The 25,231-nt window shown below is 42.6% G+C and overlaps 1 protein-coding gene across 1 annotated transcript in view; it reads left to right on the top strand.

The window, feature by feature from the left end:
* The window catches only part of SMYD3 (SET and MYND domain containing 3), a 1,332,179-nt gene that overhangs the window by 204,809 nt on the left and 1,102,139 nt on the right, over positions 1-25,231 (top strand). Inside the window, exons 3-4 of the mRNA XM_073672800.1 lie at positions 11,698-11,805; positions 18,841-18,898. Coding sequence (XP_073528901.1) covers positions 11,698-11,805; positions 18,841-18,898 — 166 coding nt within the window. The remainder of the gene's footprint in view (positions 1-11,697; positions 11,806-18,840; positions 18,899-25,231) is intronic.

The following is a 25,231-nucleotide window of genomic DNA, read 5'->3' as shown; positions in this document are numbered from 1 at the left end:
TGAATCGCTTAATATCCGCATGTGTACTTGTAGTCATGCGGATGTTATGCGGTCCAATGCAATTCAATGGCGGCGATTTCGCAAAATTAATGGTTGTGCTGCGGATTTTTCCACAATGATAATCCGCAGCGGACATTTCCGCAGCATGTGCACAGCACATGCGGATTATCATTGGGAAGCATGGCAGACAACTCCAAGAGTTTTTAATGCATTTTCGCTGCGGAAATGGTGCTGCGGAAAGGCATTAAATCCGCATCGTGGCCACGGAGCCTCAAACAGCAAAAATGACAGGACCGTCACGAATCATTTAATACTTTGTGACAGTTTCAGAGTCAAACATGCATTGCTGAGATTATACAGCCAGTGTCTGATACATGCTACCAGTTGATCGAGCAGCATGTAGCCGCTGTTGGGTTCCCTTTTAAAAATGATTTTTCATTTTATTGAAATAAAACATACTTATTTTGTAATAAAGGTCTTGGGAAGCAATCAACAATCTACTGGTCCTGAAAAGCTCATGGCTGGCATCGATTTTGGAATTTAGTTGCCTTACTGCAGGGAATGCAGGTCTTTGAGATGTAAATCCTTTGATACATATATCTTCTATCTGTTGCTGCATTTCCAAGTAATTAGCATTTTAATGTATATGCAACTGATGCATTAAGTGCTCTGTGTATGACAAAGCACTAAGGGGCCAGTGCCTTAAAAGATTTTTTCCCTGCCCAGCTCCAGCCTCTTTAGTTTGATTTAAAGCTCACTGTCTGTGTGACTTCAGGAGCCAGGTAAATGAATTACTGCGCTAACAGTCAAGCTATAGAGGCTAGTGCTAGAAAGGGAAACAAGCTCTGGAGATAGTAGCTCCTTAAGTGCTCTGACACACCTAGAGTACAAAATTCTTAATTTGCATAAAGTTTCAAATGCTAATCACTTGAAAATGCAGCAACAGATAAAATATAAAAAGGTGTCAATGTATTTACATTTTTAAGACCTGCATGAGCATATGTGTGGCTTGATGGGAAGGGAATGATCTTACTAACAGGTTCACTTTGAATATTAATATACAGTGCCTTGTGAAAGTATTTGGCCCCCTTGAACTTTTCTACCTTTTGCCACATTTCTGGCTTCAAACATAAAGATATAAAATTCTATTTTTTTGGGGAAGAATCAACAACAAGTGGGACACAATCGTGAAGTGAAACGAAATTTATTGGATATTTTAAACTTTTTAAAAAAATGTAAAACTGAAAAGTGGGGCGTGCAATATTATTCGGCCCCCTTGAGTTAATACTTTGTAGCGCCACCTTTTGCTGCGATTATAGCTGCAAGTCGCTTGGGGTATGTCTCTATCAGTTTTGCACATAGAGAGGCTGAAATTCTTGCCCGTTGTTCCTTTCAAAACTGCTCGAGCTCATTGAGGTTAGATGGAAGGCGTTTGTGAATAGCAGTTTTCAGCTCTTTCCACAGATTCTCGATTGGATTCAGGTCTGGACTTTGACTTGGCCATTCTAACACCTGGATACGTTTATTTTTGAACCATTCCATTGTAGATTTTGCGTGATGTTTGGGATCATTGTCTTGTTGGAAGATAAATCTCCGTCCCAGTCTCAGGTCTTTTGCAGACTCCAACAGGTTTTCTTCCAGAATGGTCCTGTATTTGGCTCCGTCCATCTTCCCATCAATTTTAACCATCTTCCCTGTCCCTGCTGAAGAAAAGCAGGCCCAAACCATGATGCTGCCACCACCATGTTTGACAGTGGAGATGGTGTTTTGAGGGTGATGAGCTGTGTTGCTTTTACTCCAAACATAACATTTTGCATTGTGGCCAAAAAGTTCGATTTTGGTTTCATCTGACCAGAGAACCTTATTCCACATGTTTGGTGTGTCTCCCAGGTGGCTTGTGGCAAACTTCAAGCAAGACTTTTTATGGATATCTTTGAGAAATGGCTTTCTTCTTTCCGCTCTTCCATAAAGGAAAGATTTGTGCATTGTACAACTGATTGTTGTCTTATGGACAGACTCTCCCACCTCAGCTGTAGATCTCTGCAGTTCATCCAGAGTGATCATGGGCCTTTTGGCTGCATCTCTGATCAGTCTTCTCCTTGTTTGAGATGAAAGTTTAGAGGAGCGGCCGGGTCTTGGTAGATTTGCAGTGGTCCGATACTCCTTCCATTTCAATATGATCGCTTGCACAGTGCTCCTTGAGATGTTTAAAACTTGGGAAATCTTTTTGTATCCAAATCCGGCTTTAAACTTCACCACAACAGTATCTCGGACCGGCCTGGTGTGTTCCTTGGTCTTCATGATGCTCTCTGCACTTGAAACAGAACCCTGAGACTATCACAGAGCAGGTGCATTTATATGGAGACTTGATTACACACAGGTGGATTCTAGTTATCATTACCAGTCATTTAGGACAACATTGGATCATTCAGAGATCCTCACTGAACTTCTGGAGTCAGTTTGCTGCACTGAAAGTAAAGGGGCCAAATAATATTGCACGCCCCACTTTTCAGTTTTTAATTTTTTTAAAAAAGTTTCGTTCCACTTCACGACTGTATCCCACTTGTTGTTGATTCTTCCCAAAAAAATTAGAATTTTATATCTTTATGTTTGAAGCCAGAAGTGTGGCAAAAGGTAGAAAAGTTCAAGGGGGCCAAATACTTTCACAAGGCACTGTACATTATATCCATGCTTTTCCTCATCTAGCACTTTTACATTTTATTATTTAGCAGACTGTTACCTCTACATGCCAAAAGCTGATTACCTTGTTATGTGATCTCATCTCTATTGCTGAGTAATACTGAACACTGAAAGCAAATGGTAAAATACATCACTGAGTGCATCTGCAAGCTCTGGCAAATAATCATGTTAAGGAAAAAAAAGGATAGATGACCACCAATATGCCTTCCTGAATGAGACGATTTGGTTTTAGGTTTCAGCATTGTCTTTCCTCAGGTGTCCTTTCCCTGTAATCCTGTCAACAACTCCATGATGTGATCCATAATGTTGACTGAATCCTACTAAAGGATAGCTATCTACATAGTTGCAACTGGCTGGCAGGTCCAATTTGACACAGGACTCCTTGGCTGGCTGTTAAGTAATCCAATAGGATGGTGTGTTGATCTAGGACTTCAACACTTAACTATTCAGGATAGTAATAGCATCAAAAACTATCCGGGGTTGCCCTGTACTTTTTTTTTTAAGTTTCCCAATGTATTCAGCATGTGGGCATAAGTATCTGTGTAAATACCTTGTGTTGCAGATACTGCCTGTGAGTGGCGCTATCACTGGCCGTTGACAGGCAGCACGTGACACTCGGCTGCAGCCGGCGCTGACATCCACTGACGTCACGACAAGTCCAGGCTGCAGCCGAGGGTCCCTCTTCCGCGTTCTACCTGTAGCTGCTGGGTTGTGGGCGGGGTTATTCCCCTGCATCACCAGGCGCTCTCCCTCTCCCCATTCATTGAGAGAGCGAGTGATGGATGCTGGGTGTGACACGGGAATAATCCCGCCCACAACCCAGCAGCCACTGCGGGGACCCCAGCGCTGAATCACTCCTCACTTGTTGTGACGTCAGCAGGGGGGTCACGTGATGCCTGTGAACGGCCACCGATAGCATTAACAGCAACACAAGGTATTTACAAATGCCCACATACTGAATACATTGGGCAATTTAAAAAAAGTACCGGACAACTTCTTGAACAATGAGCTCAGCCAGCCGTTCTATGTTGTGTGAGTTGTATATGATTAAACCAGTGATAGTGAGAGTAAGACCAAACTTAGTATACCATGGAGTATGTATCAGAGGTTTTCTCTTAATTCTAAATTTCTACATAATATTTCTTGGCATCTGTTCAAGATCTATGCTGTCATGAGATATGGCCGTGTAGCCATGGTCAGTCTGGCCAGTACATGTGCCAATCCCATCATGAGGTAGAAATGTATATGCATATGAGTCACATACATAATACATGTTTTCTGGGAGATAGATGTGACAATAACCGGTATTATTATTATATATTATTATAGCGCCATTTATTCCATGGCGCTTTACATGTGAAAAGGGCTTTACGTAATAAAAGCAAGTACAATAATCTTGAGCAAAAATGAGTCACCGACTGGTAAAGTCCGGTAAGAAATTTCAGAAGCATACCATATCAGTGGTTGCAATCTTCAGATGGCACTGTGGTGTCATCATAATGTGCACGAGGGGTAACTGTGGTGGGAATTTACTGTGGGGGTATCATGTAGTATGGGGGGCATTATGTGCTATAAAAGCTATGAATGGGGTATATTAGTTGGTGAGAACACCAAGGGGTTCTAGTATTGGCATAATTGCTGCGTACCTGTAGTAATATGCGTACCTCTTCTTGATTTTACAAGCTAGGAGGTATGACTCTGCCTACTCCTCCAGATTTTTTTTTAGGGGGTAATGCCATGTACAGGGAGACCCAATTAGGACTTTTGCTATGGGGCCCTGTGATTTTTATGTATGCCACTGACCTTAAGAATTCTGTTTTAAAGTAAATAAATAGCAAATCCGTCAAGCGTTCATACATATTTATTTTGGTATTAATTGGATCTCTGAATTGAGATCAGAATGTTTTCTTGAATCAAAGCATAGTTTGGCTTAAAAATTCAAAGCTTTTTTAATAGCATTGAAATATACTGCCTAGGGAAAAACTACAGTGTAAGGCATAGCGTGAAACTCATTTTACACGACTAGCTTCCACATTAATACTGTGAGCAAAACTTGCATAAAATACTACAATTACTTCATCCACTTGTTCATTTCAGATTACACTATGTTAATTAATAAGCAACATAGACTGTAAACATAACATCTGTTAAGTTGCTTTAACCTTGGTTCAGTAATTAATGGATTTATTCTTTTACATTTCAAATTGAAAAACCGGAAATTCTGAAATGCTGATGCTCTTATTCAAATTGTAGAGATGTTTTATTTGAAGATACACATCAGGGCAGTTTTTTGTCATGTAAAAAAATTATACTAAGAAACGGAATTTCTGCAGCAAAAACGCTTGGTAATACGTGCCCCATGGTCCCCAATGATAATCCTCATGTGCTGTGCACATGCTGCGGAAATTTCCGCTGCGGATTATCATTGCGGAAAAATACGCAGCATGTCCATTAATTTTGCGGACACGCAGCGTAATCGCCGCCATTGACTTGCATTGGACCGCGTGACATCCGCATCACTGCATCTGTACATGCGGATATCACACGGTTCAATGTGCGGATGGTACCCAGGTCTGGAGGAGAGGAGACTCTCCTCCAGACCTGGGTACCATAGAAACTGTAAAAAAAAGAATTTAAAATAAAAAATAAAGATTATACTTACCTGCCGATGTCCTCCCGGTGTTTTCTCCCCTCCGTCTGGTCTGCTGTATGGGTCGCGGTGTTGTGAAGGACCTGCCATGACGTCATTGAGTCATGTGACCTATCACATGACTCAATGACCTCACCGCAGGTCCTTCACACCACCGCGAGCTGCCCAAGACACCGGACGCTGCAGAGAAAACGCCGGGAGGACATCGGAGTATAATTTTTTTTTTTTTACCATTCTTATTCTTTTTTGTTAACTAACTTGGTCACACTACTATAAATCCATGCCGGTTGCATGGATTTATATAGTGTGAACAAGTTGTTAAGCATTTTTCCAAGTGATGCTAAGATCGCTTGGAAAAGCGCTTGATAACCCGCATGCAAAAACGCTTGACAAACGCTTCTACCTGGCGGGAAAAACGCATGTAAAAACCGCATGCATTTTTCCCGCCAGGGAGAAGCGGAAAAAATATGCAGCATTTCTGCCTTAGGCTATATGGCCACGATGCAGAATTGAAGCAGCAATTTTCCGCAGCATTTCTGCATGTCCTTGCCAGTAAAAACGCATGCCGATTCTACACGCGTTTTGTAAGCATTTTTGAAGCGTTTTTACATGCGGATTTGCCATGCGTTTTTCAAATGCATTGAGTAGGCAAATCCGCATGCAGAAACGCACAAATAATGGACATGCTGCGGATTTTTCCGCACTGAAAATCTGCTGTGGAAAATTCCGCAGCATGTGCACAGAACATGCGGATTATCATTGGGGACCATGGGGCACGTATTACCAAGCGTTTTTAAAGCGTTTCCGCTGCGGAAATTCTGCAGCAAAAATGCTTGAAAACGCATAGTGGGCACGCAGCCTCAGTGATGTGAAAACATGCAAGTTCTCCTGCACAGTCAGTGCCGAGAGAGTTAATAGAACCACTTTTACAAGGGAATGTTTTCAGTGGATAACGAAGTGCAGGGCGGGACGTTATCCACCATCCCTCCAATCAGGGGAGTGTCTTGGCTTTAAATAGCCAGCCCTGACACTCAGGCAGGCAGTGTGTGGGAGCGAGCTCCTGAAAGAGAGGAGTTTGTGTTTGTGCTAATACTGGACCCAGTGCTATTGCTGACCCTGAGTGGCCTGACCTCGGCTGAAGTAAGGACTGTACTGTACCTTTTTCCTTTTTGTTTCCTGTTATGCCAGAAAAACTATGTTTATGTTTTTGCACTTAACTGTGGTTTATGCTGCTTCTTATAATAAACCACCAAGTCATTTAAAGAGACAGTGTCCTGTATCTACCTCCGAGTGCCGCAGAACGAGGGACTCTACCACAACCTTTTGAGTCTATTAGCGTGGCACATCTAGATTGGCAATGTTTTGCCATTCTTCCTTGCAGTAGTGCTCCAAATCTGTCAGACTGCGAAGACATCTCCTTTGTACAGCCCATCTTCTGTTCAACCCACACATTTTCAGTTAGATTCAGGTCTGGTCTCTGGCTGGACTATTCGAAAACGTTGTTCTTCCTCTGGTGAAGCCATTCTTGTGTTAATTTAGAGGTATGCTTAGGGTCATTGTTGTGCTGTAAGGTGAAGTTCCTTTTTCATCTTCAACTTTTTAGCAGAGGACTGAAAGTTTTGATGCAAAATGCTGATATTTGGACTGTTCACAATTTTCTCCTCATTGACAAAAGGCCCAGTTTCCAGTTGCTGGAAAAACAGCCCAAAAGGATAATGCTGCCACCACCATTCTTCCCTGTGGATATGGTGTTCTTTTAGTGATTCACAGTGTTGGCTTTGCGCCAAATATACCTTTTGGAATTTTAGCCAAAAAGTTCAACCTTGGACTCATCAAACAATAACACGTTTTCGCACATGCTTTTGGCAAAGCCAGGCTTGGATGTTTTTCTTTGTAAGAAAATCCTTCTGTCTTGTTACCCTATCACACATTCAGACGTGAAGAATATGAGAGATTGCTGTCACATGCAGTACACAACCAGTACTTGACAGAAATTCCTGCAGCTCCCTTAATGTTGCCGTAGGCCTTTTAACAGCCTCCCAGTCCAATTTTCTTCTTGTCATTTCATCAATTTTCCAGGTATGTCCAATTCTAGGTAATGGATAAGAAGTGGAGGGTGGGCGTTTGATTATGACCACGCTGCTGTAGAAGATGAGTAGTTCCACACTCTAGTGCAAGTTCAAGCCCACTTTATTTATACATTTCTGGTTTGAGCGAACCCTTTTTTTAAATAATCTACAGATAGGCATGTATGCACTAGAAGATAGTCATAAAACGACTTATCTTCAACAGCAGCACGGTCATCATCAAACACTTACCCTCCACTTCTTATCCATTTGTACGCAGACAAGAGGGTCTTCTACATGCTGGTGTGACTGCAGAGGCTTCCTTTATTACAGACTTATACTGGAGTTGTCATGCACAACTCCACCAGGTGAGCAATATCTCACCCCCTCTTTAATTCATTGTATTATCCCATGTGTGCTGGTCTCTTTCCGCTTTTTTCAGTTGTAGGTATTATCACTGTTGTGTAATGCCTTGTACGTATTTTTGTAGCCTTCTCTTGACTGATAACTTTCAAAAATAAGATCCTTTTTATGTGTTGTAAGCTATTTACAAACCATGGCTTGCTGTAAAATGTAACTAAAAATATCTCAGAAGAATCTCACAAGAACAGTTAAACTTTATATGAAGTTATTCAATCACTGTAAATGCCATGAGTTTAAATGTGATTGGCTAATTCTTAAAACAACATCCCCAAACGTAAGACTGTGTGCCCACTATGCGTTTTTTAAGCATTTCCGCAGCAGCAATTCCGCCGCAGAAACACTTTAAAAACACTTGGTAAAAGGTCTGCCATGTTCCCCAATGATAATCCACATGTGCTGTGCACATACTGCGGAAATTTCCACTGCGGATTATCATTGCGGAAATATCTGCAGCACTACCAATTATTTTGCAAAATCGCTGCGTTTTCGTCGCCATTGACTTGCATTGGAACGCATGGAATCCGCATCACTGTATATGTAGATGCGGATTACATGCGTTTCAATGTGCGGATGGTACCCGGGTTTGGAGAAGAGGAGACTCTCCTCCGGACCCGGGTACCATAGAACCTGTAAAAAAAAAAAAAAAAGAATAAAATAAAAAATAAATATTATACTTGCCTTCTGATGGCCCCCGGTGTCCTTGTCTTGGCTTGCCGGCAGCTCGCGGTAGACTAAAAGGACCTGCGGTGACGTCATTTAGTCATGTGACGGGTCACGCGACCGCTGACGTCGGCAGGTCCTTTAATCTACCGTGAGCTGCCTGCAAGCCGAGACAAGGACACCGGGGGCCATCAGAAGGCAAGTATAATATTTTTTATTTACCATTCTTTCGGTCACACTATATAAATCCATGCTGTTTGCATGGATTTATATAGTGTGACCAAGTTGTCAAAAACTTTCCAAGTGATGCTAAAATCGCATGCAGAAATGCATGTGAAGAATGCTTCACATCCGCTTGTCCCTGGCAGGAAAAACACACGTACAATCCGCATGCGTTTTTTTCTGCCAGGGATATGCAAAAACGCTTAGGAAAAATCCGGAGCATTTCTGCATCGTGGGCACATAGCCTAAGACTGTATTCACACTTATTCAACTACATTATTTTAGTGTTGTTTTTGTTTTTCCCCTCAAAAAGATTTCTGTTTTTTCTCAATGGATTTGTACAGATTATGGGTAGCATTAAAGGTAGAAAAAGTTTTGAAATGATAATTCATAGTATAATATTTTTACATGAGAAAAACTTGACATTTTAACAGAGGTGCATAGACATTTTATCCTTTGTAAGTATAGAGTAAAATATGAAAATGATGTCAGTGACCTATCCAGGACTGCTTTATTTTTCAGCTCATCACCCTTTTTGTAGTGTGTTCACGTAGCTGTCCGGGCCTGTTTTCACGAAAAATGCAATCAAACATATTCCTGACAGGCCCATTTAATTAAATAAGGTGCAAGCCAATTACTCCCTAATATATATATATGGGTGGCCTGCACCTTTCTGGATATCAGAAGTCAGGAGAAAGAAGACTTGGGCATTTAGGACTTCAGCATGCTAAATTTTTTTTTGTTGGTAATTGGTAGTGCATGTTCAGTATGTTACATGACTACTAAGGCCAATGATGTGTTTTTTTTTTTTTTTTTTAACAATTCACCAACCTTTTAAAATCTATTAATATTAGATTGCATCTTCTAATGTCAGATACCCTATGAAATTTCCAATTCACTTTGACCAGACACCTGGAATATTTAGTTCTGATGTTCAATTTCAGTTAAAGTGGTATTCTCAAGATTGAAACTTATCCTTTATCTGTGTGATAACTTCCCAATCACTGGGGGTCCGACCAATGGGGCCTCTAGCAATTCCGAGAAACGAGGCACTGAATTGTTCTGTGTGAATGGAGCGGAAGTCAATCGTGCACTTCTGCTACATTTATTCTTACGGGAATGCCCAAGACCAGTTGAGTGCTATATTCAGCGCTCCCATTAAAAACAGCAGTCGGACCCCAACATTTGGGAAGTTATCCCAATATTCCAGGGAAAGAGGGTAATTTTGAAACTTGAGAATACTTTTTTTTGGTGAAAATCTTAAAAGGTACTCACTGGAGCTGCTTTGTTGATCAGTAGGGAGATTGGTTGCAGAGGTTCATGACGTCATGTCTTAAAAAATTTGATAGAAAATTTTAAATGTAAAATTTTCTAAGATTGGGAAATAATTCTCTAGCTTTAGAAATATTGTATTTTGCGTGCTGCTCTTATTATAGATTAATTGAAATTCTAGGGCTTGGCAACTACAGGGTGGGCCATTTATATGGATGCACCTAAATTAAATGGGAATGGTTGGTGATATCAACTTCCTGTTTGTGACATATTAGTATATGGGAGGGGGAAAACTTATCCAGATGGGTGGTGACAATGGTGGCCATTTTGAAGTTGGCCATTTTGGATCCAACTTTATTTTTTTTTAATGGGAAGAGGGTCATGTGACACATTAAACTTATTGAAAATTTCATAAGAAAAACAATGGTGTGCTTGGTTTTAACATAACTTTATTCTTTCATGAGTTTTTTACAAGTTTATGACCACTTATAAAATATGTTCAAAGTGCTGCCCATTGTGTTGGATTGTCAATGCAACCCTCTTCTCCCACTCTTGACAAACTGATAGCAACACCGCAGAAGAAATGCTAGCACAGGCTTCCAGTATCCGTTGTTTCAGATGCTGCACATCTCGTATCTGCACAGCATAGACAATTGCCTTCAGATGACCCCAAAGATAAAAGTCTAAGGGGGTCAGATCGAGAGACCTTGGTAGCCATTCAACTGGCCCACAACGACCAATCCACTTTCTAGGAAACTGTTCATGTAGGAATGCTCAGACCTGACACCCGTAATGTGGTGGTGCACCATCTCGTTGGATAAACTCGGGGAACGTGCCATCCTCAATGCATAAAGAGGGCAACACATCATCATGTAGAAATTTCAGATATCCAGTGGCATTGAGGTTTCCATTGATGAAGAATGGCCCCACTATCTTTGTACCCCATATACCATACCACACCATACCATCAAGATATGAAATGTGCAGCATCTGAAACAACGGATACTGGAGACCTGTGCTAGCATTTCTTCTGCGGTGTTGCTATCAGTGTGTCAAGAGTGGGAGAAGAGAGTTGCATTGACAATCCAACACAATGGGCCGCACTTTGAACATATTTTATAAGTGGTCATAAACTTGTAAAAAAACTCATGAAAGAATAAAGTTCCGTTAAAACCAAGCACACCATTGTTTTTCTTATGAAATTCTCAATAAGTTTGTGTCACATGACCCTCTTCCCATTGAAAAAAATAAAGTTGGATCCAAAATGGCCAACTTCAAAATGGCCGCCATGGTCACTGCCCATCTGGAAAAGTTTTCCTCCTCCCATATACTAATGTGCCACAAACAGGAAGTTGATATCACCAACCATTCCCATTTTAATTTAGGTGTATCCATATAAATGGCCCACCCTGTAGTTTTTTCTTTTCTTTTTCTTTTTTAAAATGGAAGAGGAAATGAGTAGACCAGTGGTAAACACTGACTGGTGGTGAATATCTGTGTCTATTTTTATATATATATATATATATATATATATTTTTTTTATAAAAATTAGTGGATAACCGAATAAGATTTTTTTGGCAATATTCCTCCAACGGTAATGCAGGCACTTTTAATGGTATAGTCCTTAAACTCAAAATGAGAAGAGGGAAAAACTTGTCAATGTTTTTTTTTGTTTTAACATTTTCTCCTGTTTTTGCTTTTTAGAAAAAAGCTTGGAAAGACCACAAAAGAGAATGTTTGTGCCTGAAAAATATTTTCCCAGTTGTTCCAACTGACTCTGTCAGACTTGTCGCTAGGATTATCTTCAAACTGGTGAGTTTTGTTAGAATTGCTGCATATGCATATACACGAATATAAGTGAAAATATTGGAAGACTTCGTCTGTCTCTAGTGTAAACCGGTAACAGCCAGCAAGGGAAAATTATAAATCTATAGTATATTCACATCACAACTGCACTTCTGTATAACGGCTCACTCTCCTTACATATTTCGAAAATAGTGGTTATAGTAAATGAGTTTCTTTTGTTTTTTTTGTGTGAAATACAGAATAAATTCCCTATCAGTTTGTTTTTGGAGTGTGGAAGGAACCCGATCCGGTAGACCCACGAAAACATGGGGAGTACATACAGACTCCCTGCAGATGTTGTCCTTGGGAGGGGGGCGGGATTTGAAAAAGTGAACTTAATCAAGTGTCAAGCAATTTGGGCAGTGCCCTTTTCCTATTGTATTATGTCAACTGTTGTGCACATTTTTGGGTGTATTTTAAGCCAGTTATTTTATGTACACTACCGTTTAAAAGTTTGGGGGTCACCCAGACAATTTTGTGTTTTCCATGAAAACTCATACTTTTATTTATCAAATGATTTGCAAAATGATTAGAAAATATAGTCCAGACATTGACAAGGTTAGAAATAATGATTTTTATTAGAAAGAATAATTTTCTCCTTCAAACTTTGCTTTTGTCAAAGAATGCTCCCTTTGCAGCAATTCCAGCATTGCAGACCTTTGGCATTCTAGCTGTTAATTTACTGAGGTAATCTTGAGAAATTTCCCCCCATGCTTCCTGAAGCCCCTCCCACAAGTTGGATTGGCTTGATGGGCACTTTTTGCGTACCATACAGTCAAGCTGCTTCCACAACAGCTCAATGGGGTTGAGATCTGGTGACTGCGAAGGCCACTCGATTACAGATAGAATACCAGCTGCCTGCTTCTTCCCTAGGTAGTTCATGCATAATTTGGAGGTGTGCTTTGGGTCATTGTCCTGTTGTAGGATGAAATTGGCTCCGATCAAGCGCTGTCCACAGGATATGACATGGCGTTGCAAAATGAAGCGATAGCCTTCCTTATTCAAAATCCCATTTACCTTGTACAAATTTCCCACTTTACCAGCACCAAAGCAACCCCAGACCATCACATTACCTCCACCATGCTTGACAGATGGCGTCAGACACTCTTCCAGCATCTTTTCAGTTGTTCTGCGTCTCACAAATGTTCTTCTGTGTGATCCAAACATCTCAAACTTTGATTCGTCTGTCCATAAAACTTTTTTCCAATCTTCTTCTGTCCAATGTCTGTATTCTTTTGCCCATATTAATCTTTTCCTTTTATTAGCCAGTCTCAGATATGGCTTTTTCTTTGCCACTTTGCCCTGAAGGCCAGCATCCCTGAGTTGCCTCTTCACTGTAGACATTGACACTGGCGTTTTCCATGTACTATTTAATGAAGCTGCCAGTTGAGGAGCTGTGAGGTGTAGATTTCTCAAACTAGAGACTCTAATGTACTTGTCTTGTTGCTCAGTTGTGCAGCGGGGCCTCCCACTTCCCTTTCTACTCTGGTTAGAGCCTGTTTGTGCTCTCCTCTGAAGGGAGTAGAACACACCGTTGTAGGAAATTTTCAGTTTCTTGGCAACCTCTCGCATGGACTAGCCTTCATTTCTAAGAACAAGAATAGACTGTCGAGTTTCAGATGAAAGTTCTCTTTTTCTGGCCATTTTTAGAGTTTTATAGAACAAACAAATGTAATGCTCCAGATTCTCAACTAGCTCAAAGGAAGGTCAATTTTATAACTTCTCAAATCAGCCAAACCGTTTTCAGCTGGGCTAACATACTTGTGCAAGGGTTTTCTAGGGTTTTCTAAACATCCATTAGCCTTCTTACACAGTTAGCAAACACAATGTACCATTAAAACACTGGAGTGGTGGTTGTTAGAAATGGGCCTCTATACACCTATATAGATATTGCAATAAAAACAAGATGTTTGCAGCTAGAATAGTCATTTACCACATTAACAATGTATAGAGTGTATTTCTAATTCATTTAATGTTAGCTTCATTGAAAAAAAATGTGCTTTTCTTTCAAAAATAACGAAATTTCTAAATGACCCTAAACTTTTGAAAGGTAGTATAGTTTGACAGGAAAAAGAGGTACTGCATCTGCTAATCAAGAAATGTTTATGTTGAATTATTTGCAGTAGAAGAAGGATTTCCCCGTCTTAAAAAATTGATAAGTGAGTTGAAACAAGCTAATTAAATAATCACTAGTGTATATACAGTATACACACGTGGTCAAAATTGTTGGTACCCCTCGTTTAATGAAAGAAAAGCCCACAATGGTCACAGAAATAACTTGAATCTGACAAAAGTAATAATAAATGAAAAATCTATGAAAAGGAACAAATGAAAGTCAGACATTGCTTTTCAACCCTGCTTCCACAGAATTTTTTAAAAAATTAAACTTTTGCAACTGGGTTTCATTAAAAATGTTATAAAGTTTGCCTCCCATAGCTGTTGTATTACACTGTCTATTGCTGGCTGCAGAATGAGTTCACTCACTCGGCCATGTTATCTTTATTTTAAGAGCTGTGTTGAGGACGTGATTTTGTGGCGCTTACTATTATATATGTACGAGAGGGTTTTCTTCTGCTCTTGTTAGTGCAGCTTTCCTCCCAGACTGCACAGCTCTCCAGTCCATACAATGGCGGCTGGTGGAGGAACGTGTGACCAGATCTGTCCATCAGCCTCGTCCAACTGAAAACCTCACATGAGAAAACAAGCTGACTTAATAATTCTGCACACCTTGATAAAGAGTGTTGTATCCTTAGGCCTCACCTCCCTCATTACACAAATACACATCACCTTATATGATTCATCCAATAAGCATTCTAGTTTATATGGCTTGGAGTTGGAAAATCTTCATAAAAATAATGAAATGGTCAAAATACTCACTTGCCTAATAATTGTGCACACAGTGTAGACCAATTATATATTGGATATCCGAAGCAGTATTAACTCAGTTATCCTAAATAATGTCCTGTTTTATGTTCAGACAAACAGGTTGATGGCTTCCTAAATAATCCATTTTCCAATGTTGATCCCCCTCCCTTTACTCATCTGTTAACTTTTTTTATGCCCCCGAATCTGAAACCTGAAAGGTCTCTTAACCCCTTCCTGACAGATGACTTACTAATAGGCCAAATGTCAGGTCCCCACCTTTGATGGTGTTAATAGGAAACTGTGAATCTTACTATATATTGCAACAATCTCAGAAAAAAGTATAAATACTCAAATTAACTGATCAACATTAAAAAAAAAAAAAAAATATATATATATATATATATATATATATATATATATATATATATATATATAATATATATTTGGTGTTGCCGTAAGAGTCCATCCAATCAGAATATAAGATTAATTAAGTATTGATAAATAGCATAACGAGAGAAAAAAAAAACAAAACTACAGAGTTGCTTTTTTTTTTAAATTCAGCTTCACAAAATGCTACAAGAAGCATTAAAGTTAAAACATTATGATTCTGAGAAAATGACAAGACGAGCGAAATTTATTTTTTCTGAATTTCCACTTTTTTTTTCACCACATAAATAAAAAAAGAAACTATGGATATTTAGTATCGTTGTAATCATACTGACCTGAGGAATTATGTTTACAATTAATTTTTACCATATGGAATCATAGACTGTTAGAGTTGGAGGGGACCTCCAGGGTCATCTGGTCCAGCCCCCTGCTCAATGCAGGATTCACTAAATCAAACAGAGGCTGGACAGACATCTGTCTGAGATGAAGACTTCCATTGAAGAAGAACTCTCCACCTCTCCTGCCAGCCTGTTCCACTCGTTAATCACCCTCACTGTCAAAAAGTTTTTTCTAATATGTATCGTAATCTGTATCTTCTCCCTTTCAGTCTCATTTCATTGCTTCTCGTGTTTCCATGTGCTACTGAGAATAAGGCTGTGTGCCCACATAGCGTTTTACAAGCATTTATGCTGCGGAATTTCCCCTGCATAAACACTTGGGAAACGCTTGGTAATCTACCCCCCATGGTCCCCAGTGACAAGCCGCACTTTCAATGCCCATGTTGTGGATTTTTCCGCAGCGTTTATGCTGCGCTCAAAAATCCGCAGCATGTCCATTAATTTTGTGGACACGCAGCGTAATCGCCGCCATTGAGTTGCATTGGACCGCGTGACATCCGCATCACTGCATCTGCTCATGCAGATATCACACGGTTCAATGTGCGGATGGTACCCAGGTCTGGAGGAGAGAAGACTCTCATCCAGACCCGGGTACCATAGAAAACTGTAAAAAAAGTAGTTAAAATAAAAAATAAAGCTTATACTCACCTTCCGATGTCTTCCTGGTGTTTTGTCTGCTCCGGGACGGTGTCTTGCAATGTTCGCGTTGATGTGAAGGACCTGCCATGACGTCACTGAGTCATGTCACCCATCACATGGCTCAATGACGTCACCGCAGGTCCTTCACACTACCGCAAGCAGTGCAAGACACCGGACGGAGCAGACAAAACACCGGGAAGACATCAGTAGGTGAGTATAAACTTTTTTATTTTTATTTTTCACCATTCTTATTCTTTTTTTTAACTAACTTGGTCACACTACTATAAATCCATGCCGGTTGCATGGATTTATATAGTGTGAACAAGTTGTCAAGCACTTTCCAAGTGATGCTAAAATCGCTTGGAAAAACGCTTAATAACCCGCATGCTTAAATGCATGTGACTCGCCCCCTGGGCCGTGGGGCACTCGGAACCGGGCAATAGGGAGACGATGGGGGTAGTAGTGGCGACCCGGTCCCGTGGCTCAGAGTGGTCAGACCAGTGGCAGTCTTTTAGATGTTTTAGATAATGTCCGACTACGCCACCCGTGGATTGCGGTTATTAGGAACCGCCGCTGCAGGGCAGACCGCTGGGGCCGATGATGTATGCAGCTGGGATGATGTGACTCCCCACGGGAAGAGTGCGGCCCCAGGGCAGTGTAGTGGATGGTGGGAGTGATGGTGGTGAGAGTCCCAGTACCGGTAGTGCCGGAGGAGCGAAAAAGCACACAGACAACGTACTGCAGTCCAGGGTCTTTACTCACGGTTAATATCCAAGTCACTTCTGCAGGGAATGACTGCCCGAGCCGTGCGGCGTCCACCAGGTGAGGGGCTCGGTCAACTCCCAGGCAGCTCAAGAGTATGGCTCAAGACCCCCTTTTGTCCTTTCTCTGGCCTGCCTCACCAGTGACCCACTTTTGTCCAGCTGCCGCGGACTTGTGCGGTTAAACGTGGGCCCCGTCCTCCGCTGTCCTATATGGTGCCTTCCTAGCAGGTTTGATGAGGTGTCGCACCAATAAATGATCACAGCATCCGGTCTTTAGCTGAGGGTAGTTTCTCCTCCACCAACTTGGAATCCGGCACCCTTAATCTGCCTGACCCTTCACCCTGTATTCTCGTGGGTTCTTAGGGTCCCTTCTGCCTTCTTGTTCCTGAGCCCTTCTGTTTCTCTGTCTCTCCTCCGTCTTTCCCGTCTTTTCCTTCTTCTCCTCCCTTTTCATGGAGCTGGGCTGAGGTGACACCACAGCTCCCCTTCACCTCCTCCTCGGCCTCTCACTAGGCCCTCCTGGAGTAGAGCTCCTACAGAGCCTCTACTCCCTGTCTTCTCCTCTCTCTGCACAGACTGAACCCAGATCTAAGATGGTGCCCACCTTTTATACCTCCCTCTGACCATGAGCCCAGGTGACCAGAAACCAATGGGCTCCTCCCTACGCTCAGGAACCAACCCCTATCTGCCCCTACAGCAATGGGTGTTCCACCCCCCTCCCCACTCCAGACAGGGACATAGTCGGTCGTGCCTGCACTTCTGTCTAGTGGGAGCACCGTTGAGCTGTCCCTCGGAAATGGGGTGTGTGTGCTGTATGCAGCTAACTGAGCCCTGGTCCATACTCCATCCTTACCCGGGAGTGGAATACCACACCTCTGGAAGAGGTGCAATACCCCTGTAGCGGCCGAACCCTCGGGGCGCTACACATGCAAAGACGCTTCACAAACGCCTCTACCTGGCGGGAAAACCGCATGTAAAATCTGCATGCGTTTTTCCTACCAGGTAGAAGGGTAAAAAATATGCTTCATTTCCGCAACGTGGGCACATAGCCTAAGGATGATCCCTTGCACAGGGAAACACGACTACCATGAAAACGAAACCAATAAAGCTATTTCGAAACTGCATTGTTTTTGATTTTCTACTGACTTGAAATTTTGTTCCTGTATTCCAGTACATGAAGTGGTATACATGGTGCCGTTCAAAATTAAAACTCGTCCTGCACAAAATAAGCTCTTATACGTCTAAGTCGACAGAAAAGTGAAAAGGTTATGGCTCTTGGAACAAAGGGAGGAAAAAAATGAGAAAATGAAAATGGAAAATTGCCATCTTGAGAAGGGATTAGAAACTGCTGAGGGATTAAATTCCCTATTATTACAAGTATCCAATATATATATATATTTTGATTCTTATTTTAAAGGGGTTATCCTGGACTTTTATTTTTGTGCATGGCGCTAAGAACTAGCGATCTCTTCGGGCTCAGCCGGTGATTCCGCTGCTTCAATTCACCACTCCTCAACATAGCAGTTCTTCCTCTTCTGGTCTGTTCTGTTGGCCAGGCATTACTGCAGATGTCATGCTAACTGACAGTCAGAGCCCCGGAGTTAGGCAGAGGGGATGTGACTGTCGATCAGCATGACAGTGGCAGAGACCACCTCAGATCAGAGTGGAAGGGAAGAACTGCTCTGTTGACGCTACGTCAACGGCAGCTACAGAATCGCACACGGGAGCGTCCATGACAGCTCTGACCCGGCAGAGATTTGCATCAGGTAGAACAGGCCAGTTTTTCAGCATTACCTGTCTGTTAATTCCTAGTCCCATGCGCAAAAATTATAAAAGTCTCGGATAACCCCTTTAGTCTAACTAGAGGGGCAGCCTACCCACTGAACGTGACATTTCTGTATATTTCAGACCTGTAAGCGAGTAAGATGTGTCCTTTTTTTTTTTGGCAGCTTGAACAACCAGACTGTACTTCAGGAGAACTATACTCAATAAATGATCTTCAGTCACGTGAGTTTCCCAGCATTGTTTAGATAACTAAAATTTCTTATTTACTATGTTTTTTAATACATGCAGCACATTTGTTTATTAATATGTTTAAAATTAAACAGTGTTGTAATATTTCTATTGATAATTTGTGAATTGCACATTCACAGGTATTGCAGTATACTGTATATAATTCAGTTGTGCCCTTTATGGTTAGTTACTTGTTTCTTTATTTGGACTGACTGGCTAGCTGAGAAACTGCTCAGTAAGTAGATTAATTGCTTTTGTTTGACTTAAACTCAGTTGAAACAATTAAATTTATACAAAGGAGTTATTTTGGACCCACTTCTTTTTTGCAGGTTGTTCCCATGATGGGTCTCTATACTCAGAGATTGGTACTTATGATAAAGTTGATTGTGGTGACAACAATGCGCAACATTATCTCGCTGTCATTAGAGATCTTCTACAAGAAGTGATGTGCACATAAAAAGAAAGAAAAGTTTGGCTCCAGTGGGTGGGAGCCAGTTTATTTTATGTCCAGAACCTATGAGCGCTGCGTTTGGCCTGTGTGACAGTTGGGCCTTAACCCTTTCTATTAGTGAGTAGTGAACATACTTAGAGCATGCGTTGGATTGAAACCTGGAGCAGGTTGGTTTTAGATAAAGCAGGGTCATGGGCAAAAGTTAAAAGTGGGAACCCAAATGCTAACATCTATTGCACCATCACAATTTCACTGTTTTTTTTTTTTTTTAGGGTTTGCATCAGTTCATGTAAAGAACATGCCTATAACTGTGAACATTTGGTTTTCTTTTTTGTGAAGCAAACGACAAATAGGACAGATTAACTAAAACTTCAATGGTCCCCTCGATTCGGACCATTTTCTCTGCTGCCGAAAAACATCCCCACAACACAATACTGCTACCACCATGTTTCACTGTGGGGACCGTATTCTTGGGGTGATGAGCTGTGTTGCATTGGTGCCAGACATAGCATTTACCTTGGTGGCCAAAAAGTTCAATTTTGGTCTCATCTGACCACAGCACTTTCCTCCATACATTTTGGGAGTCTCCCACATGTCTTTTGGCAAGCTCAAAACAAACTTTACAATTTTTGTGAATTAGTAAAGGCTTTTTTTCTGCCCACTCTTCCCTAAAGGCTACCTCTATGGAGTGTACGGCTTATTGTGGTCGCATGGATAGATACTCCAGTCTCTGCTTGGGAACTCTGCAGCTCCTTCAGGATTACCTTTGATCTCTGTGCTGCCTCTCTGATTAATGCCCTCCTTGCCCGGGCTGAGAGTTTTGGTGGGCGGCCGTCTCTTGGCAGGTTTGACTTGTACTTCTCAACAACTTTGTCTCTGACTTGTTTGGAGATCTTATTGGTCTTCACGGTGTTGTTTGGCTAGTGGTGTCTCTTGATTAAAGAGGTTTTTCCACAAACAAAAGTTCATTTGAATCAATAGATTTTACAATAATAATAAATTACACAATTGGATGTGTTTTTAAATAAAATGTTCCTGTGCTGAGATAATCTTATAAATGTGCCCCTGCTGTATGCTGTGTAATGGCTGTGTGACCGTGCAGGAACATGGTCTGATCATACCACATCTCCTGGGCAGGGAAGGAAGCAAAAGAGTATACAGACATTACAGCAGGGGATCGCAGCTGATTGTTTTTGTGAGGTAAAACATTTCCCTTACTGTTTTACTTCAAAGAAAGAATAATTTGTGATCCCTTACTGTAATGTCTGTATACTCTTTTGCGTTCTCCCATGCCTGTAGCTATGGTATGATCAGACCATGTTCCTGCATAGTCAGACACAGCCATTACACAGTACATAGGATCTCAGCACAGGAACATTTACCATATTTTTCGGACTATAAGACGCACTGGACCATAAGACGCACCCAGGTTTTAGAGGTAGAAAATAGAGGAAAAATACTTTTGTAGCAAAAAATGTGGTAAAATATACTATAACTCCTAGAATGTCCTTCAGCTTCTATGGCATGCTGGGAGTTATAGTTCACCCTACATTTATTTCATGTGATTTCCCTGAGGAGAACTATAACTCCCAGCATGTCCTGCAGCTTCTGTGGCATGCTAGGATTTATAGTTCATCACAGTGGTAGTGTTTTGCTGTATGTGCTTTAACTAGGGTAATGCTTGCCTCACTGTTTATTGTTTGGAGGGAGCTGGGTCGCACTGCAGGGAGAGGATCATCGGGGATCAACGGCGCTGTTATGAATTCACTATGGCCGTGTTAGATATGAGTTAGTGGGCGGTCCCGGGCCAGATCACAAGCTGCAGTGATGATACAAAAGAGGCAGGGCTGCGGGGGACACATTTTTTTGTATCGTCACTGCGGCATGTGATCTAGCCGGGACCGCCCACTTTCTCCTGTGTAACGCAGCGTAAGTGTATTAATGGCCGCACTGCTGATTTTGCTATGTGTGATACCTCTCCCTGCCCTGCCACCCGCTACCTGCAGTACGACCACACTCAATCACCACCGCTGCCGCCTCCGCCCCACACCACCCCAGTAAGCACCAGAATATCTATATTTTTACTACATCCGGACCATAAGACGCAACCCCTTTTCTCCAAAAAATTTTGGGGAAAACAAGTGCGTCTTATGGTCCGAAAAATACGGTAATTTAAGCACATCAAATTGTGGAAGTTATTATTCCGTGACTGCTGTCGTGTGGTCAAAGGACTGGGGGCCCAGTGGGTGAGACCCAAGACCGCCCACTGCCGCCAGAAGACGGACACCCTCCGGAGTGAGTGTCTGAAGACGGACGTAGTTATGGCTAAAGGACAGATAAGTGTAAGCCTCCAGTAATCTACCTTCTCTTATTCAGCCTGAACTTTTGGGACTGCACCGTATTGTTCATCCTTTCTGTGTTATAGTTAAACCACAATCGTTTATTGTCCGATTTTACTGTTTTATTGTTGTGTTACTTAAATTTACACTCCCTGCGTGGAGAAACCAAATCTTGAATTAAACCTCTGCCATACTCTCTGCGTGCTGTGTGCGGCATCCGAGCCTTTTAACATATATACTGACAGACCATGTGACACTTAGATTGCACACAGGTGGACGTGATTTCACTAAGCTTGTGGCTTATGAAGGGAATTGCTTGCACCGAAATTTTTAGGGGCTTCATAGCAAAAGGGGTTAATATATATGCACATGTCAATGTTTAGTTTAATTTCACATGCTGTTGTGCAAATTGAATAGACAATAGATGGAAATTATTGGCAATTATCAAGACACCCTCAATAAAGGAGTGGTTCTGCAGGTGGGGACCACAGACCACATCTCAGTACCAATGCTTTCTGGCTGATGTTTTGGTAACTTTTGAATGTTGGTTGTGCTTTCACACTCGTGGTAGCATGAGACGGACTCTACAACCCACAGAAGTTGCTCAGGTAGTGCAGCTCATCCAGGATGGCACATCAATGCGAGCTGTGGCAAGAAGGTTTGCTGTGTCTGTCAGCATAGTGTACAGAGGCTAGAGGCGCTACCAGGAGACAGGCCAGTACACCAGGAGACGTAGAGGGGGCCGTAGGAGGGCAACAATCCATCAGCGGGACCGCTACCTCCGCCTTTGTGCAAGGAGGAACAGGAGGCGCACTGCCAGAGCCCTGCAAAATGACCTCCAGCAGGCCACAAATGTGCATGTGTCTGCACAAATGATTAGAAACCGACTCCATGAGGGAGGTATGAAGGTCCGACGTCCACAGATGGGGGTTGTGCTCACAGCCCAACACAGTGCAGAATGCTTGGCATTTGCCATAGAACACCAGGATTGGCAAAGTCGCCACTGGCGCCCTGTGCGCTTCACAGATGAAAGCAGGTTCACACTGAGCACATGTGACAGAGTCTGGAGACGCTGTGGAGAGCGATCTGCTGCCTGCAACATCCTTCAGCATGACCAGTTTGGCAGTCGGTCATTAATGGTGTAGGGTGGCATTTCTTTGGAGGGCCGAACAGCCCTCCATGTGCTCGCCAGAGGTAGCCTGACTGCCATTAGGTAGATGAGATCCTCAGACCCCTTGTGAGACCATATGCTGGTGCGGTTGGCCCTGGGTTCCTCCTAATGCAGGACAATGCCAGACCTCATGTGGCTGGAGTGTGTCAGCAGTTCCTGCAAGATAAAGGCATTGAAGCTATGGACTGGCCCGTCCGTTCCCCAGACCTGAATGCGATTGAGCACATCTGGGACATCATGCTTTAGTCTAGGTCTGGGAGGAGATCCCACAGGAGACCATGTGCAACCTCATCAGGAGCATGCCCAGGCATTGTAGGGAGGTCATACAGGCACGTGGAGGCCACACACAATACTGAGCCTCATTTTGACTTGTTTTAAGGACATTACATCAAAGTTGGATCAGCCTGTAGTGTGTTTTTCCACTTTAATTTTGGGGGTAACTCCAAATCCAGGCCACCATTGGCTAATAAATTTGATTTCACATGCAGACATGTATATGTATATACACTACACATATAGACACACACCTGTATACACAATGCACTTACATACACATGTGTACACAGTGCATACACAAACATACATAGGCATTAACAGAGCACACACATATGTGAATACACAGAGCACATACATACATGTGTATTTACAGAGCACACACATATGTATACATGAAGCACGTAGACATATTTATATAAACACAGAGCAAACACACGTGTATGCACAGAGCACATATACATAGAGCATACCCACACACATGTATTATTAAATATATTATACACACAGTGCACACACATTTATACACAGAGCAGATACACACATATAAGTTTACACAGATCGCATACAAAAATAATTATTTTATTTCTATAGTGACATTTTCCACCACACTTTACAAATAAGCGGGGACATGTAAAGACAATACAAATTAACACATAGTTCAACAGTTACAGGAGGAGTACGGACTTTGCTCAGAAGCTTACAATCTATAAGGAAATAAGGGGGATACAATAGGTAATAAGTGCTTGCCATGTATGGTCCAACCATCATTATAATAAACTAGCTATTGAGTCATTCTATGCCCCGGTGGCGAACATTTTTATTCGTATATGGTCTCCCATGCTGGTATGTGCTGCCCCCCTCCTGGTATTTCTGCTGCCCCCATCCTGTCCCCACCATCCTATCCTGGTATGCATGGCACCCTCATCCCTATCCTGGTATGCATGGCACCCCTCATCCCCAATCCTGGTATGCATGGCACCCCTCATCCCCAATCCTGGTATGCATGGCACCCCTCATCCCCAATCCTGCTATGCATGGCACCCCTCATCCCCAATCCTGCTATGCATGGCACCCCTCATCCCCAATCCTGCTGTGCATGGCAACCCTCATCCCCAATCCTGGTATACATTGCACCCCTCATCCCCAATCCTGGTATGCATGGCACCCCATCTCCCATCCTGATATGCATGGCACCCCTCATTCCAAATATGGTATACATGGCTCACCTCATCCCCCAATCCTGGTATGTATGGTACCCAATCCCTCATCCTGGTATGCATGGCACCACTCATCCCCCAATCCTGGTATGTATGGTACCCCTCATCCCTATCCTGGTATGTATGGTACCCCTCACCCTGGTATGCATGGCACCCCATCCCTTATCCTGGTATGCATGGTACCCCTCATCCCTATTCTGGTATGTATGGCATCCCTCACCCCCCCAATCCTGGTATGCATGGTCCCCTCACCCCCCAATCCTGGTATGCGTGGTACCCCTCATCCTGGTATGCATGGCACCCCATTCCTCATCCTGGTATGTATGGTACCCCTCATCCCTCAATCCTGGTATGTATGGTACCCCTCATCCCCCAATCCTGGTATGTATGGTACCCTCATCTCCCAATCCTGGTATGCTTGGTACCCCTCATCCCCCAATCTTGGTATGTGTGGCCCCCTCACCCTCCAATCCTGCTATGCATGGCACTCCTCACTCCCCGATCCTAGTATGCATGGTACCCTTCATCCCTAGCCTTGTATGCATGGCACCCATCATCCCTTTTATGCTGCACACATACAAAAAAATAAACACTTATACTCACCTTTCTTCCCTGTGCTCCAGCGCTGCAGTGTCCTGTTCTGCCGGTGGCCGCGGCGGAGTGCGGCGCCAGAGTAAATGCGTGCCCATACTGCAAATGTGTTTTCAGTAAAATGGTGCATGATAGCGCTATGCGCATGCGCTGATTCCAACGCCTCACTCCTAACCTGGTCTCCGGCGAAGAGAGGCGCCGTGGCAAGGCTCCTCCCGGTTAGGTAAGTATGGCGCCGGAGATCGCGGTATGCGTTCAGTGTCTACGCATACCGTGATCTCC

This window comes from Phyllobates terribilis, unplaced genomic scaffold, assembly GCF_046119375.1.
Source record: "Phyllobates terribilis strain yellow unplaced genomic scaffold, ASM4611937v1 Scaffold_3__8_contigs__length_932513732, whole genome shotgun sequence".
Taxonomy (NCBI): Eukaryota; Metazoa; Chordata; class Amphibia; order Anura; family Dendrobatidae; genus Phyllobates; species Phyllobates terribilis.
The sequence above is the reverse complement of the archived record's forward strand: the minus strand, read 5'-3'. Positions and strand labels throughout refer to the sequence as shown.